Here is a 13,187-nt window from a genome sequence, read left to right as displayed (position 1 = left end):
CTTAAATAGAGCCTACTTGTTAGTTTCCATAATAGCTTCATTCAAGAGAATGCTGTAGAATTGCATTTTTAAACGCTCACTGCTACCCTATATATGTCCGTTTTTAAATCCCTTTTTGTTTGGGATTCACCTTCCCACCACCTTCTTTGTCCCAGTTTTGCTGACTCCTGGCGTCCCTCAGAAGTGCAGGTAGGGTTACCTTGGGGACTTGGAGAGAGGCAGGCAGGTATCCTTTGCTGATGACGAGGGAGAGGGTTTCTTTGGGGAACGAGCCTGTTTTCCCCCAGATTTTGGCCCTGTACCCCTCTCCTCTACCCCACTCGTTTTCTGTCCCCTAGGGATGGTGGCTGACGACTTTACATGCCTCGGGAGGGGACTTCCCTAGTGGTCCAGTGGCTAAGACACCACCCACCCGGTGCAGGGGGCCTGGGTTCAACCCCTGGTCAGGGACGTGGATCCTGTGTGCTGCAGCTAGGAGTTTGCATGCCCCAGCGGAAAGTCCTGTCTTCCACAATGAAGCTCAAAGATCCCACGCGCCACCGTTGAGACCTGGCGCAGCCAAATTACCTAATTTTTCAAACGCTTTCTGGCTCTGGCATGGCACCTCTTAGGACCAAGAGAGACTGTGCCCTGAGCAGGGGTGTTCACAGGGCTTCCCCAAAGGGCCCTGCTGGCGTGAGAGCCCTCACAGACTCTGTGCGTCCAAGTCCTTGCCCCAGCCGGGACCAGAGCAGGACTCCCCACGCACACCGGGCCAGCTCTGCTGACTCCGTGAGGCCAGAGCGGTGAAGGCACTCTCCTGGGGTGCACAGCTCACTACCCGGCCCTTGCTGTTGAGCAAGAATAATGGCATGTTTTTCACCTGGCTGCTATGTGTCTGATGGACCTTCATGAGACTCCATTTCTGATTCTCTGCAAGGCTCTCTCTTGGAAAAAAATGAGAGGGAAATAGTCAGTCCTTCCTATTCCTTTTTTTCCCCTTATGTTCAAAAAAAATATTTATTTATAAAAAATACAGTGGGATAGGTTTATGCTGAGAAATGCAGCAATAAATACTGTGGAAGAAAACAGAGCAATTCTACATTGGCACAAACAGGAAGAGCAAAGGCGCCCCCCGACTTCGATGTCTGCAGGCCGATTTTGTACATGCTCCTTTTGAAACGCCACTCAGAGAAGATCTCGTCAGCTTAGGTAAGAATAAGTACACGTATAATCGCAAATGCACACTGGTCAGGACTTTATTTAAAAATTAACAAACAATACTGCAGAAACATGGGTACGTAAATTTCTAAAATGCTGCATCTTAAATTTAGTTGGCAAAAAGCACGTTTAGCTGTAAGCATGTTTAGTCTTCCATGTAGAAATGAGATACTAAACAGTAAAAAGAAAAAAAGAAATAGCTTCCTGTTGTTTGAGAATACCAGTTTAAGCAGAGGACTGTAAAAATGCATAGATTTTTAATGAAAGGACTGACAGCACAAGAGTACTCCTCAGCCTCCTGCGTCTCGTGTGGAATCTGTACACTCGGCAGACTGTTCAAAAGACTGCGATGCCCCGAAAACAGTACGCTAAGTGAAATAAACCAGATGCAGAGGAACAAATAGTGTATGGTCCCAAGTACATGAAGTGCCTAGAGTAGGCGAGTTCATGGAGAATAAATGTTACTGGGGGCTGTGGGAGGGAGGAAGGGAGAGACATTGCTTCAGGGCACAGAGTTCTGGGGATGATGGTTCTGAAGAGTGGTGGTGGTTGTGCAACATCACGAGTGAACAAACATCACCATCCTGTACACTTAAAAATGGCTAAAGTGGTACGTTTTATGTTACGTTTATTTTACCCAGTAAAAAATTAATTTCAAAAATGGAAAAGGCTTTGATACCAAAAAAGGATTTTTCCCACCCACTGGCACATCTCTCTCAAATTTTTGACTACCTTCTTCTGCCCTTCACACCTCAGGTTAATTTATTTTGATGGGGAGGGCACGGTGCTCACCACTGAGTTGCTAATTCATTGTAAATGAGGATGCATCTGTAAGATAAAAATGATTATACATTCAGGAATAACATTTATTGATAATTAAGTGTTTCGTTGCTTCTTTGCTTTCTCCAAGTGGAATAAATAAATATTTTAGACATAATCAAGTTTGTTTTCTGTTTGGGCCAAACAGACATGGCTGTTGAAATGATATAGATCTTTAAAATACTGCAAATGAGTCTTGACATTGCTGAATTGTGTTGCATCCAAGGTACATAGGCTTGAAATCCAGACTCTCTCCTGTGATCAGGAGAATCAGTTTTGTGAAACTCGAATTCTGAGTCCCTCGGGACTAGGGAAGGGACCAGCGGGGAGCCAGGATCTGAAGTGATGCAGTCTTTGCGTCTTCCCCCTCCCTTCCCCATGCAGCAGTCTGCATTTTAATTCCTGTCTCCCAGCTCCCTCCCTCTGTACCTCTTCCTCTCTGTGAGCGGTGGCGGAGTGGGAAACTGGGGCGACGGTGAGTCTGGAGTAGCGCTGGGCCAGGCGTTCTGACAGTTACTGCGTGGTGGATCAGGCAGAAGTGAGGAAAAGCAGTTTCCTTGGCAGGGGACTGAACACGGCGCTTCTAGGTGACTCGACTTAACCTGGGCACCAGATGACGTTAAGCCAGTCTCCTCCGGCTCCTGGAGGGGTGCCCTGGACGGGCACTGACTCACCTTCTTTCCCGGTGGCACAGGTGGGCATGCCTTATTCGTCCACATTTTCCCGCCTTCCATTCAAAGCGCATGCCTGGTCTGGCTGGAGCGATCTCGTGGGGCCCATCTGCATGGGGGCGGCCAGAACCTGCCACCTTGCTGCCTTAGCTCCAGTGGCTGCTGTGAGAAATGGCTGCTGACTGAGGGCTTCAAGCCACAGAAGTTCGTTCTCTCACGGTTCTGGAGTCTGAAGTCCGAAATCAGAGCATCAGGAGGACCACTTTCCCTCCGCAGGCTCTAGGGGCCGGCCCTCCCTCTCCCGGCTCCTGGGGGCTCCTGGCCTGCCTTGGATGGCGGCCTTGTCCCTGCAGGCCCTGCGTCCGTCCTCACAGGCCACCTCCCTCGGAGTCTCTCACCTCCCTCTCCAAGGCACAGAACGCCTGCTGTTGGATGGCAGGCCACCCTAACAGTGCGGTGATCTCTCCTTGGGATTCTGAACTTATATTTGCAAAAGGCTTTTTTTCTAGATGACATCACATTCATAGTTTCCAGGGGGTAGGATGTGGACCTACCTTTTGGGGGCCGCTGTTCATCCCGATTAGCAGCGGGGTCTCTCGCTGCCTAAGAACTGGCCCATCTTGGCATGTTGAGGGTTTGCATGTTGCCTTGGTCTGAGTTTGGGCCAGAGGGGCAGCTTCAGAGACAGAGGAGACGCCAGAGTGACTCGTGGACTAGATGTGAGGGTCGCAAGGGAGGGGGAGGCCTGCACAGGGAAGAAGTGGGAACCTCTGACCTGTCCCTTGAGAAGAGGGACACGAGGCTGTTGATGTCCATGTCCAGCACAGTGCCTGGCACACGGGGAGCGGGTTTATGCCCAGGAGGGCCCGAGTCGGTCTCGAGGGAAGGCTCTGACGTGGGTTAGCCAGCCACTCAGGCCCTCAAGGAGCAGAAATGGCTCGTTCTGTCATGCTCAGCCCCCTGCCGCTGTGTGTTAGGGCCTCTGTGTGTCCTGGCGACCCAGAGTGAGTAAGGTTCCTGCATCCTCTGCCGTGCCGCCTCTCCTTCCCTTGGGGACCTTCTGAAGGCCTTGCACCTTGGTCGCCTGTTCTAGGATCTGGGTTCCAGAAGCGTGGCCAGGAAGGGGATCAGCCCAAATGTTGCCCTCTGTGTGCTGCAGCAGCTCCTGCCTGGATGAGAACCTTGTTGTTCAGTCGCTCAGTTGCGTCCGACACTTCGTGACCCCATGGACTGCAGCACACCGGTCTCCTCTGTCCTTCACTGTCTCCCAGAGTTTGTTCAATTTCATGTCCATTGAGTCGGTGGTGCTAGCCGTCTTTTCAGGCCCCTTTGAAGGGGGACTTGGGCAGCCGTCACAACAAAGCCCAAAGAGAAATCATTCGGAGACTTGCCTCTGGGTGTGGGCTCCTCCAACCCTGTACGTGCCTGTGGGACCGAGGGCCAGAGAGAAGGTCAGTACTGCAGCGCTCTCTGCAGGGACCTGGTGTAGAGGGGTGTATGGACCTGGTGAATTGTTTTCCGGTTGGGCCTCATTTTAAAGAAAATAACATTGTATCCAAAGACCCTGGGAGAAACTTGCCAACTCTGACCCTGTGTGGCAAAGGCTTGTACATGCCCCTCATGACAGGTCTCACGATGCGTCTCACCTCCAGCCTTCCGTGTCTGCAGTGGCCTGGGCTGAACTGCAGAGGCTGGGAACATTGACCTGGTATTTGGTGTTTGGTAATAAATTACACGGGCTTCCCTGATGGTTCAGACGGTAAAGAACCCACCTGCAGTGCACGAGACCTGGGTTCGATCCCTGGGTAGGGAAGCTCCCCTGGAGGAGGGCATGGCAACCCGCTCCAGTATTCTTGCTTGGAGAATCCAAGCAAGAGGAGCCCGGTGGGCTACAGTCCGTGGGGTCACAAAGAGTCGGACACGACTGGGCAACTGAGCACAGCAAGCACAGTAAATTACATAGCATCGTAAAGATTGTGATAGCCGATTCTGTGGTCATCCTTGCCCTCTGTTTTACTGGAGACTGAGAGCAGGGAGTGGCCTTTTCCATTCCTTCCCCAAGGAATCTTCCGGATCTCACGGGAGCTGGGATGTAGGTGTGCAATGCCCGCAGCAGCCTGTTCTCCGCTGTTCCTTGAAAGATGGTTGCAGGTCAGGGAGAAGAGCGTCCTGAGAGATTTTCTGTCCACCTGGGATTTATGGGACCCAGAGTAGACATAGACACAGAAGCTTTAAAAGGGAGCATCTGTATGAGTACTCATTGACAAGAAGCACTGATTATCATAACACTAAAACAGCTGTTCTGATTTTCGTGTTCCTGGTTGGTGTGCACAGGCCAGGCTCATAACTTTGGAGAGGATGGTGTCTTGGTCAGTTGAGCTGTTGGGAAGATCCCCTGGAAGAAGGCATGGCAAGCAGCTCCAGTATTTGGGCTTCCCTAGTAGCTCGGACGGTAAAGAACCTGTCTGCAGTGCAGGAGACCTGGGTTCGATCTCTGGGTTGGGAAGATCCCCTGGAGAAGGAAATGGCAAGCCACTCCAGTATTCTTGCCTGGAGAATCCCATGGACAGAGGAGTCTGGCAGGCTGCAGTCCATAAGGTCACACAGAGCTGGACACGACTGAAGCGACTTACCATGCACATAGACTGGGAGGCTTACAAACAACAGAAATGTGTTTCTCATGATACTGGAGGCTGCAAGCCCATGATCAGGGCGTCAGCATGGTCAGGTTTTTGGTGAAGGCCCTCTTCTGGTTTGCAAAGGGATGTCTTATTGTGTCCTCCCAGGCAGACAGCACAAGGAACCAGGCTACCTCGTGTGTTACATAAGGGCACTGATCCCGTTCATGAGGCCTCCACCCTCATGATCCAAATGTCTGCCAAAGGCCCCACCTCCTAGCACCATCCCGCTGGGGGAGGATTTCAATACATGAATTTGGGGGAACACAAACATTGAGTCCACGAAGTTCTCCAGGCAAGAGTACTGGAGTGGGTAGCCATTCCCTTCTCCAGGGCATCTCCCCGACCTAAGGATTGAACCTGGGTCTCTTGCATTGTAGGCAGATTCTTTAGCGTCTGAGCCACCAAGGACCGAGGAGCCTGGTGGGCTATATAGCCCATGGGGTTGCAAAGAGCTGGACACGACTGAGCAACTAACACTTTCACTTCCACTAAACACTGAGCCCATAGCAGGGGTTTGGGTTGTGACCCCAAAGGGTCCCAGCATGCAGTCTCACCGCCTTAGGTTGCAGGTGCGAACCTTGAGGCTCAGCGGGGAGAAGGGGCTTCCCAGGAGGACACATATATTTGATGCAGAGTCAGGACTGGGGTCCAGGTCTGCAGCCTCCCCATCAGGGTGTCTGTGCTCCTGCGTGCATCCGCTGTGGCTTTGTTTCATCCAGGGCAGGGTGCCATCCCGTGAGCGGGTCTGTATGTCAAAGCGCAGCTCACCCAGTGGGGTCACAGATGGGGCAGCATGCTGAACCCTGTTGGGGGTGGGAGGAGAAGAAAGCGAGGGCAGGAGGGTGGCGAGAGGCACTCAGGATGCTGAGCAGTGGTCGGCTGCCAAAATTCTTCAGTGCAGCTTGTCTAGCAAAGCCGGCCTCCAGCCGAGTAAATACAGCAGATAGCTGACGGGCTGACAGCAGGCATCAAACAGTCTTAAACTACACCAAATCCGCAGCGCTTTTGAAGCCGCAGTAGAAAAAGGATGCCTGCGCAGAACAGAGGCCTGAGACTTTTAATCGTTTCTTCCAGGCCTCAGGATGTCCTGATGAGGTATTAGAGGAAGTAATTCAGGAAGAAAAGGACAAATAACCGCCTCCGTCTGGAGGCCGACCTGAGGGCTGGCCAGTCCATCGAGGAAAGGGCGAGTGTGGCCCTGCGGTCATCTGCTGTCGTCGTCCCCCGCCCGCCCGCCTCCCGTCGGCAGCCACGGGCTCTGACCCTTATAAATAACAGACACGTAAATTTCCTGTTTGCTTCCGGGCAGATGCAAACCACATGTGCCCGCCGCATGGGGGTGAAACCATTAACTTTTCCTCACTGTTGGAAGGGTGCGCTGTACAAATTAGAAATCATTTCCTCAAGCTGGAGGCCCCACCCAGGGATCCATTCCCTGCCCTCCTCACAGGAGCCTGGTCACCACCGCAGGACATCAAAGAAAGGGAACCGAACTCAACTTCTCCTCTCTGTCTTTTTTCCCTCCTTTCTCCTCTAGGGTTTGGCTTTGTCACTTTTGAGAATGAAGACGTTGTGGAGAAAGTCTGTGAGATTCATTTCCATGAAATCAATAATAAAATGGTAAGTTGGTGGGAAAGAAATCTAAGAAGGAGGGGATATCTATGTATATGTATAACTCATTCATTTCGCTGTACAGCAGAAACTAATATACTGTTGTAAAGCAATTATACCTCAATAAAAATCAATGAAACAATGGTAAGTTGGTAGGGGTTACATTGAAATGCTTCCCCTTCCCCCATATACTCCCCTTGTCCTAAAGACTGCCGCAGCCTGGTCATGCCTGAAGGTGCGCTGGGTGGGCGCAGGGACCAGACTAAGAGTTCAATTCTGTGAACGGCAGGAGTTGACAAGGTTTTTCTGTAAAGGATCAAATAGGATATATTTTCTGCTTTGCAGGCCATACAGCTGAATATCCAGCTACAAAACATCTACAGACAATATATACAGGAATAAGCAGGGCTGTGTTTAATAAAGCTTTGTTTAGGGACACTAAAATTGAAATCTTATAATTTTCACGTAATTTTTATTGATTAAGTGATTGCCATTTAAAAATGTAAAAACTGGAGCCTTCCTTGGTGGTCCAATGGTTAAGACTTTGCCTTCCAATGTAGGGGTGTGGGTTCAATCCCTGATCCGGGAGCTAAGATTCCACATGCCTCCAAAAGACAAAACATAAGACAGAAGCAATATTGTAACGAATTCAATAAAGACTTGAAAAATGGTTCACATTAAAAAAAAAAAAATTCTTAAAAGAAAAATGTAAAAACCATTCCTGACTCTGGGCCTCTACAAAAGTGGCTGGGGGACTCAGATTTGACCTGCAAGTTTTAATTTGCCAACACCTGGTTTTGGTATGCATCTGCTGTTTAGCTTGGTTTTTGAGAGCTCTATCTTAAATATGAAGTTTATTGCCCAAATTATCCATCTCTTTAGGCCCTGCTGGGTAATTAACATTCTCTCCTTCCAATCAGCTAGTGTTACCCTCATGATCAGTTGTTTTGGCCTCCTTTTGGTCTTCAAAAGTCCCCTTTGCTAGAGGACACGCTCGACTAGAAGCGTGTTGGAAGCGTGTTGGATCACTGAAGTTTGGGTTGCCAGACCGACAGCCCAGAGAAGCGGCCACCAGAGGGCGCCATACCATGTGCAGCTCATGCATGACAGCTTGGAAGTCTAAACGCCTTTCTTCCAATTGAGTAGGTGGGTGAGAACCCCCTTCCTGTTGGCTCCAGAAAGATGGCAGCCCAGCAGGGGTTTCTAGAGCCACCAGCAGGTCTTGGGAGCCAGAACATTTGGAGTCAGCAGCACCTCCAGCCCCAAGAAAAGAGGGAGGGCGCGTTTGTGTTCACTCACAGCTGTAACTTTGATATTCTCTTTCTTTAGTCAAAACATTCCTTGCTTCTGAAACATGCATTCAGATAACACATTGTATATTGGTCTGATATGTGTTCACCAACTTTAAATTCAATAATAGAGCTTTTAGTGTGGATAAGATCAAAGCAATCTGCTTAGCATGTGGTTGCTACAGGCCTGATTCAATATTTGACTTGCTAATTTTTTCCCAGGGCACTAAAATAATATTGTTCGTATTGTTCCTAACCGTCATATGCATCTGAAATGAAAATACTGTTTCTTTGCGTCCTGTGGGTTGGAGGCGTCAGCTCAGGCGTTGAAATGGTACCGGGCGGATGGGGGTAGAGAAATAACCGAGGTCCCCTCACAGGCTCCCACCCCCCTCCAGCTGATACTTCTCTCTCTCGGTAGGTCAGTACTTGCTGTTTTTTAAAAAAAACTAGAGACGAGGCTTAAAAAGAAAGCTGCTTCTAGTGCCCGGAGGCCTTGTCTCTTTAGCCAGGCCAGCTATGGCCAGACTCCACTGAGGCCTGCCTGGGCACTGGGGGATGGGCAAGGGCCGCCCAAGGCACTGGCAGCCTCCAGTCCTGTGCTGCCAGGACTTCACGGTTTGTCGGGAAGGCCCGATGTCGCCTGGCAAGAGGCCTCACGGTGCTGCCGCAAATGCATATGTGCGGCCCTTCACTGTTGACTGGCTTGGCGACAAGCCTGAGACGCAAGCGGAAAGGGCTTCCTTCTCCCCACTGTTCTGTGGGGAGACAGAGGCCCAGGGGATATGCCCCTGGGCCCCCTGGATAGGGAAGGTGCACAGGCCTTGGGGTATTGGCTGCCAGGCAAGCTGTGCAGGCGATTATTTGGTTTGGAGGTGGGGAGATGGACCCCCAGATGACACGGGAGACAATCAGAAGCTAGAGCTCCAGCCCCGGGTAACCTGCAGGCTGGCCTGAAGCCAGAGAGGTTTGTAGCCGTTGTCCCCCGTCTGTCACGTTTGTCCCTTTCTTTTGCACCAGGGTGGAAGCCGATGGTGGCAGGAGCAGGTAACGGTGTGCAGAGCGTGAGGTCTCTGTTTTCTGTGGAATCTGGGGCTGGTTTTAAGAGAAGAAGCAAGAATGGACATAGGCAAGAGGCATGAATCAGGGGCAGACGGGTCAGGATCACAGAAGCCAATGGAGGCATCACTGTAGGTGCCCAGCGCAGCCCCACCAGGTACAGGCCCGAAGGGGGAACTTAGAGGTGCTGGAGAGGGTAGCATTAGGTCACCTGGCTGAGCTCCAGCGTAACAGGAGGGCCTGTGCTGACCACCTCGCAGGGCTGATCCCACGAGCAAAAGCCCCAGGTTGGGCTTGATAAACGTTAGCTCTTGCTGTGGTCCACAGTGCCATTAATGAAAGGACTTCTCCAGCAAGCTCCTGTCCTCGGAAGAAGGGTGGAGTTTAAAGCACGTTGCTAGAGGGGCCCACATCCTGAATTGCTTTGGGTTCTGTGATACTGGCGTCTACTTCTAAGACTCACAGAAAAAGGAAATGCATTTAAACTGTGCCGTGGACAGAATTCAAATCAGAGATCAGAAAGACTCTGAGAGCTCAGAGACTGCCAAGCAGAAACAGGGGCGGCGGTGAGAATGTACGTAGGAGTGTTTTGTAAACTGGGCTGTGCTCCAGCACTGTGAAGACAGATCTCCTGGAAGCCTCGCGGGGACAGAGAGGCGGGGGCCCCCTCCACACCCCCGAGCCCCTGCAGCTACCATTGTCTCCTGTCCACAGGGAGGAGAGAACTCACCATGCTGAGTCACAAACACAGGACTCGAATCCAGCTCTTCTGATTCTTAATCCGGCACTCCTGTGCCTGGCACTCAGTGGGCCCTGTATACATGATCATGGAACCAAGAAAGGGTTAGGTGAGGGACCCTGTGACAGTAAGGCATATCTCATTCCCATAGCCATTTCCCATCTGATTTGGTTGTTGAATCTCCTGGGCATTTAAAAAAAAGAGAGAGATAAGGGTCCTTCTCTATGTCCAGGACAGCCAGCAGCTGATGGAGGGGTACGTGCCTCTACCTGCAAAGGAGCAGAGAGGCTGGACCGAAGAAACTCTCCCCTGCGCGCCGCCCCCCGCCCCTGGGGAGGTCAGGGTCACGGCAGGGGGATGGGCAGAGCCATGCCTGGCGCCCGCACACAAGACCCTGGGAATCGCCGGTATTTGCGGAAGCCAACGCCACCATCTCCTGAGTGCTTGCCTTATGGCTGCTGTTTGATCCTCACCCACAGCTGGTAAAGGTGCTAATTATTATTGTTTAAATTTTATTTATTTTAATTGGAGGCTAATTACAGTGTTCTGGTGGGTTTTGCCATACACTGACATGAGTCAGCCGTGGGCGTATGCTTGACTGATAAGCAAGGTGAGGCAGAGAGAGGAGTCAGGCAGCTTGCTCGGAGCCACACGGCCACCGAGTGGCTGCAGCAGGCTCCAGGCCCGAGTGCGGAGCTCCCGTCTGTACCCAGCAGGCCGCTCCTCTCGTGGCTGAAGGGGACCTGGAGAGGCATCATCTAGCTGGGCACCAGCCTTCCAGGACCGCTGACCGCCCCTCTCAGCAGCCACACGGCAGCCCAGGTGGTTCCAAGTTCTCCTGCGAGCACGCAGAGGATGCAGGCTCACTCGGGGCCAGGCTCCCTACTGGCAAGAAGGGCCAAGCCTCTGGGGGGTCCCTGAGGGCCGCAGGCCTCTTCCCCTCTCCCCCTCACAACCCGAGCCCAGGGCCCAACCCACAAGACCTGGTCGCGGTGTCCGACCAGACCCAGAACGGAGTGCAGACGTGGCTCCTCACAGTCAACACACGGGGCACGAGTGGGCCACGTGGTGACCGTCCGGAGGGGCGCCCCCGGGCCCCAGCGCCAGCCCGCCAGCGCGGTGCAGTAGTGACGCCTCCCTCCCGCCTGGGCCTGATTAGTCACCAGTGCAGCCCTCGGCCTCCGACAGCCACGGGGAGGGAGGTGGGGACTGACAGAGACCGCCCTGGGCCGGCCTCCTCGGGGGCCTGGCTCAGCCCTCACCTCAGGAGTCGGGGGGCAGTGCCAGCTGCAGCGGGTGAGGACCCAGGGTCCAGCTAGAAACTTGCCAGGCAGGGGCACTTCGAGCCCTTCCCCGGCTCTGATCCCGTGCAGGACATCAGTGCCCACCAGGCAGCTTACACTCACGCGGTCGTCGTCCCCCTGCACAGAGTGGACAGCAGGGCTCACTCAGGAAGGGACTTCCGCCACCCACGGCTGAAAGGGCAGTGCTGGGATTTGAACCTGTGTCCTCCTGGCCCCAGCCCAGGGTTCTTCCCACTCTACGCTGCTGCTGCCTTAGATAGACCTCATCATGGAAAAATCGGGACAGATTTGACTGGTGGATATAAGGGCAAGGTTTTGTTTTATGCAGGGATTGCTATGGGATTCCTTTACGCATCCTTTTCCTTGTCCCTTTAAGGCGATCCGATGAAAATTGCTAAACAAGCCTGTTAGGAATGCAGAGTATCAGGCCTTGCCCCAGATGTGCGGAAACAGAATCTGCATTTTGACAAATCCGCAGTGGTGTGCACATTAAAGTCCGAGTGCTCCGGAGAGGATCGTGGCTGACGAGATAACGTGGGGGTTTGGGTCATAAATCGTCCATCCAGTGTCATGAGGAAGGAACCCGGAGGAGTGAACATGGAGCCAGCTGAGTCTGGGGCTCTCGGCAGCACACACCCCTGCGTGGTCAGAGACCAGACTGCCTGCGGACACTTTCAGCATCCTCGCCTCCCCTCTGACTTGGGTCTTGGGGGGTTGACTGCAGGTGTGTGAGGCCCTACTGGGTCATTTAGAAGCACCCAGGACTTCAAAACATGTGGCCCCAAGCCTGAAGTCTAGGCCCACCACCGGTTGTCCTGCGGCTGGCAAGTACCCCACCTGTATGCACCTGTTTCCTCCTCCCAAAGACTGTGATGGCCACTGCCCTTGGCCTCCTGCAGGAAATGCTGATTCAGTCCCTGACCCTGGGAGGACTCGGCCTGCTCTGTCGTCGGGGATCTAAGCTGGTCACCTTGGAGGAATCAGCCTTCCTGAAACCCCCTTAGTAACTATAACTTTCCACTTGGCCTAAACCAGGCACCAATAAATTTTTTGTCAAGGGCCAGACAGTAAATATTTTAAGCCTCAAAGGCTGTTCATCTCTGTCACAACGAATGACATGTAAATGATAGGCATGGCTGCTGCTGCTGCTAAGTCGCTTCAGTCATGTCCGACTCTGTGCGACCCCATAGACGGCAGCCTACCAGGCTTCCCCGTCCCTGGGATTCTCCAGGCAAGAACACTGGAGTGCGTTGCCATTTCCTTCTCCAGTGCATGAAAGTGAAAAGTGAAAGTGAAGTCGCTCAGTCGTGTCCGACCCTCAGCGACCCCATGGCCTGCAGCCTTCCAGGCTCCTCCATCCATGGGATTTTCCAGGCAAGAGTACTGGAGTGGGTTGCCATTGCCTTCTCTGATGGGCATGGCTACGTGGAAGTAAAACCTTATTTACAAAAATAAGTGGCAGCTGGATTTGGCCTCAGACCACAGTTTTCAACTCCTGGCCTCATCTGCTGTAGTTCAGAGCTGGTGGTCTGCTTATCTCAATGGGCCCAAGGGGAGCTTCTCAGCCAAGCGGTCACCCAGGTCCACTACTACTGAGGCAGCATTTTACTAGTTGGGGTGGGGGCCAGCAAGCAGATGCCAGGGTTTGGGGTCGCAGCCTGTGGAAAGTAGCAGTGCCTTCATTCTTAGGGGGGTCCGAGCACTGAGCAGGTGTGGAGGGAAGCATGGGGTGCTGTCCACCCAAGAGGCCTTCCCGGCAGTGGTGCCGTGAACCGCTCACTGCCAACGGCCCACAGTGTGGTCACTGCCCGCTC

General features: G+C 52.6%; 1 protein-coding gene across 1 annotated transcript in view; it reads left to right on the top strand.

Moving 5' to 3' along the window:
* Positions 1–13,187, top strand: part of MSI2 (musashi RNA binding protein 2) — a 402,350-nt gene that overhangs the window by 319,022 nt on the left and 70,141 nt on the right. Inside the window, exon 5 of the mRNA XM_040244274.1 lies at positions 6,909–6,991. Coding sequence (XP_040100208.1) covers positions 6,909–6,991 — 83 coding nt within the window. The remainder of the gene's footprint in view (positions 1–6,908; positions 6,992–13,187) is intronic.

Source organism: Oryx dammah, unplaced genomic scaffold (genome assembly GCF_014754425.2).
Source record: "Oryx dammah isolate SB20612 unplaced genomic scaffold, SCBI_Odam_1.1 HiC_scaffold_8, whole genome shotgun sequence".
NCBI classification, from domain to species: domain Eukaryota; kingdom Metazoa; phylum Chordata; class Mammalia; order Artiodactyla; family Bovidae; genus Oryx; species Oryx dammah.
Note: the sequence above shows the minus strand (reverse complement) of the source record. Positions and strands in the feature narration are given on the sequence as shown.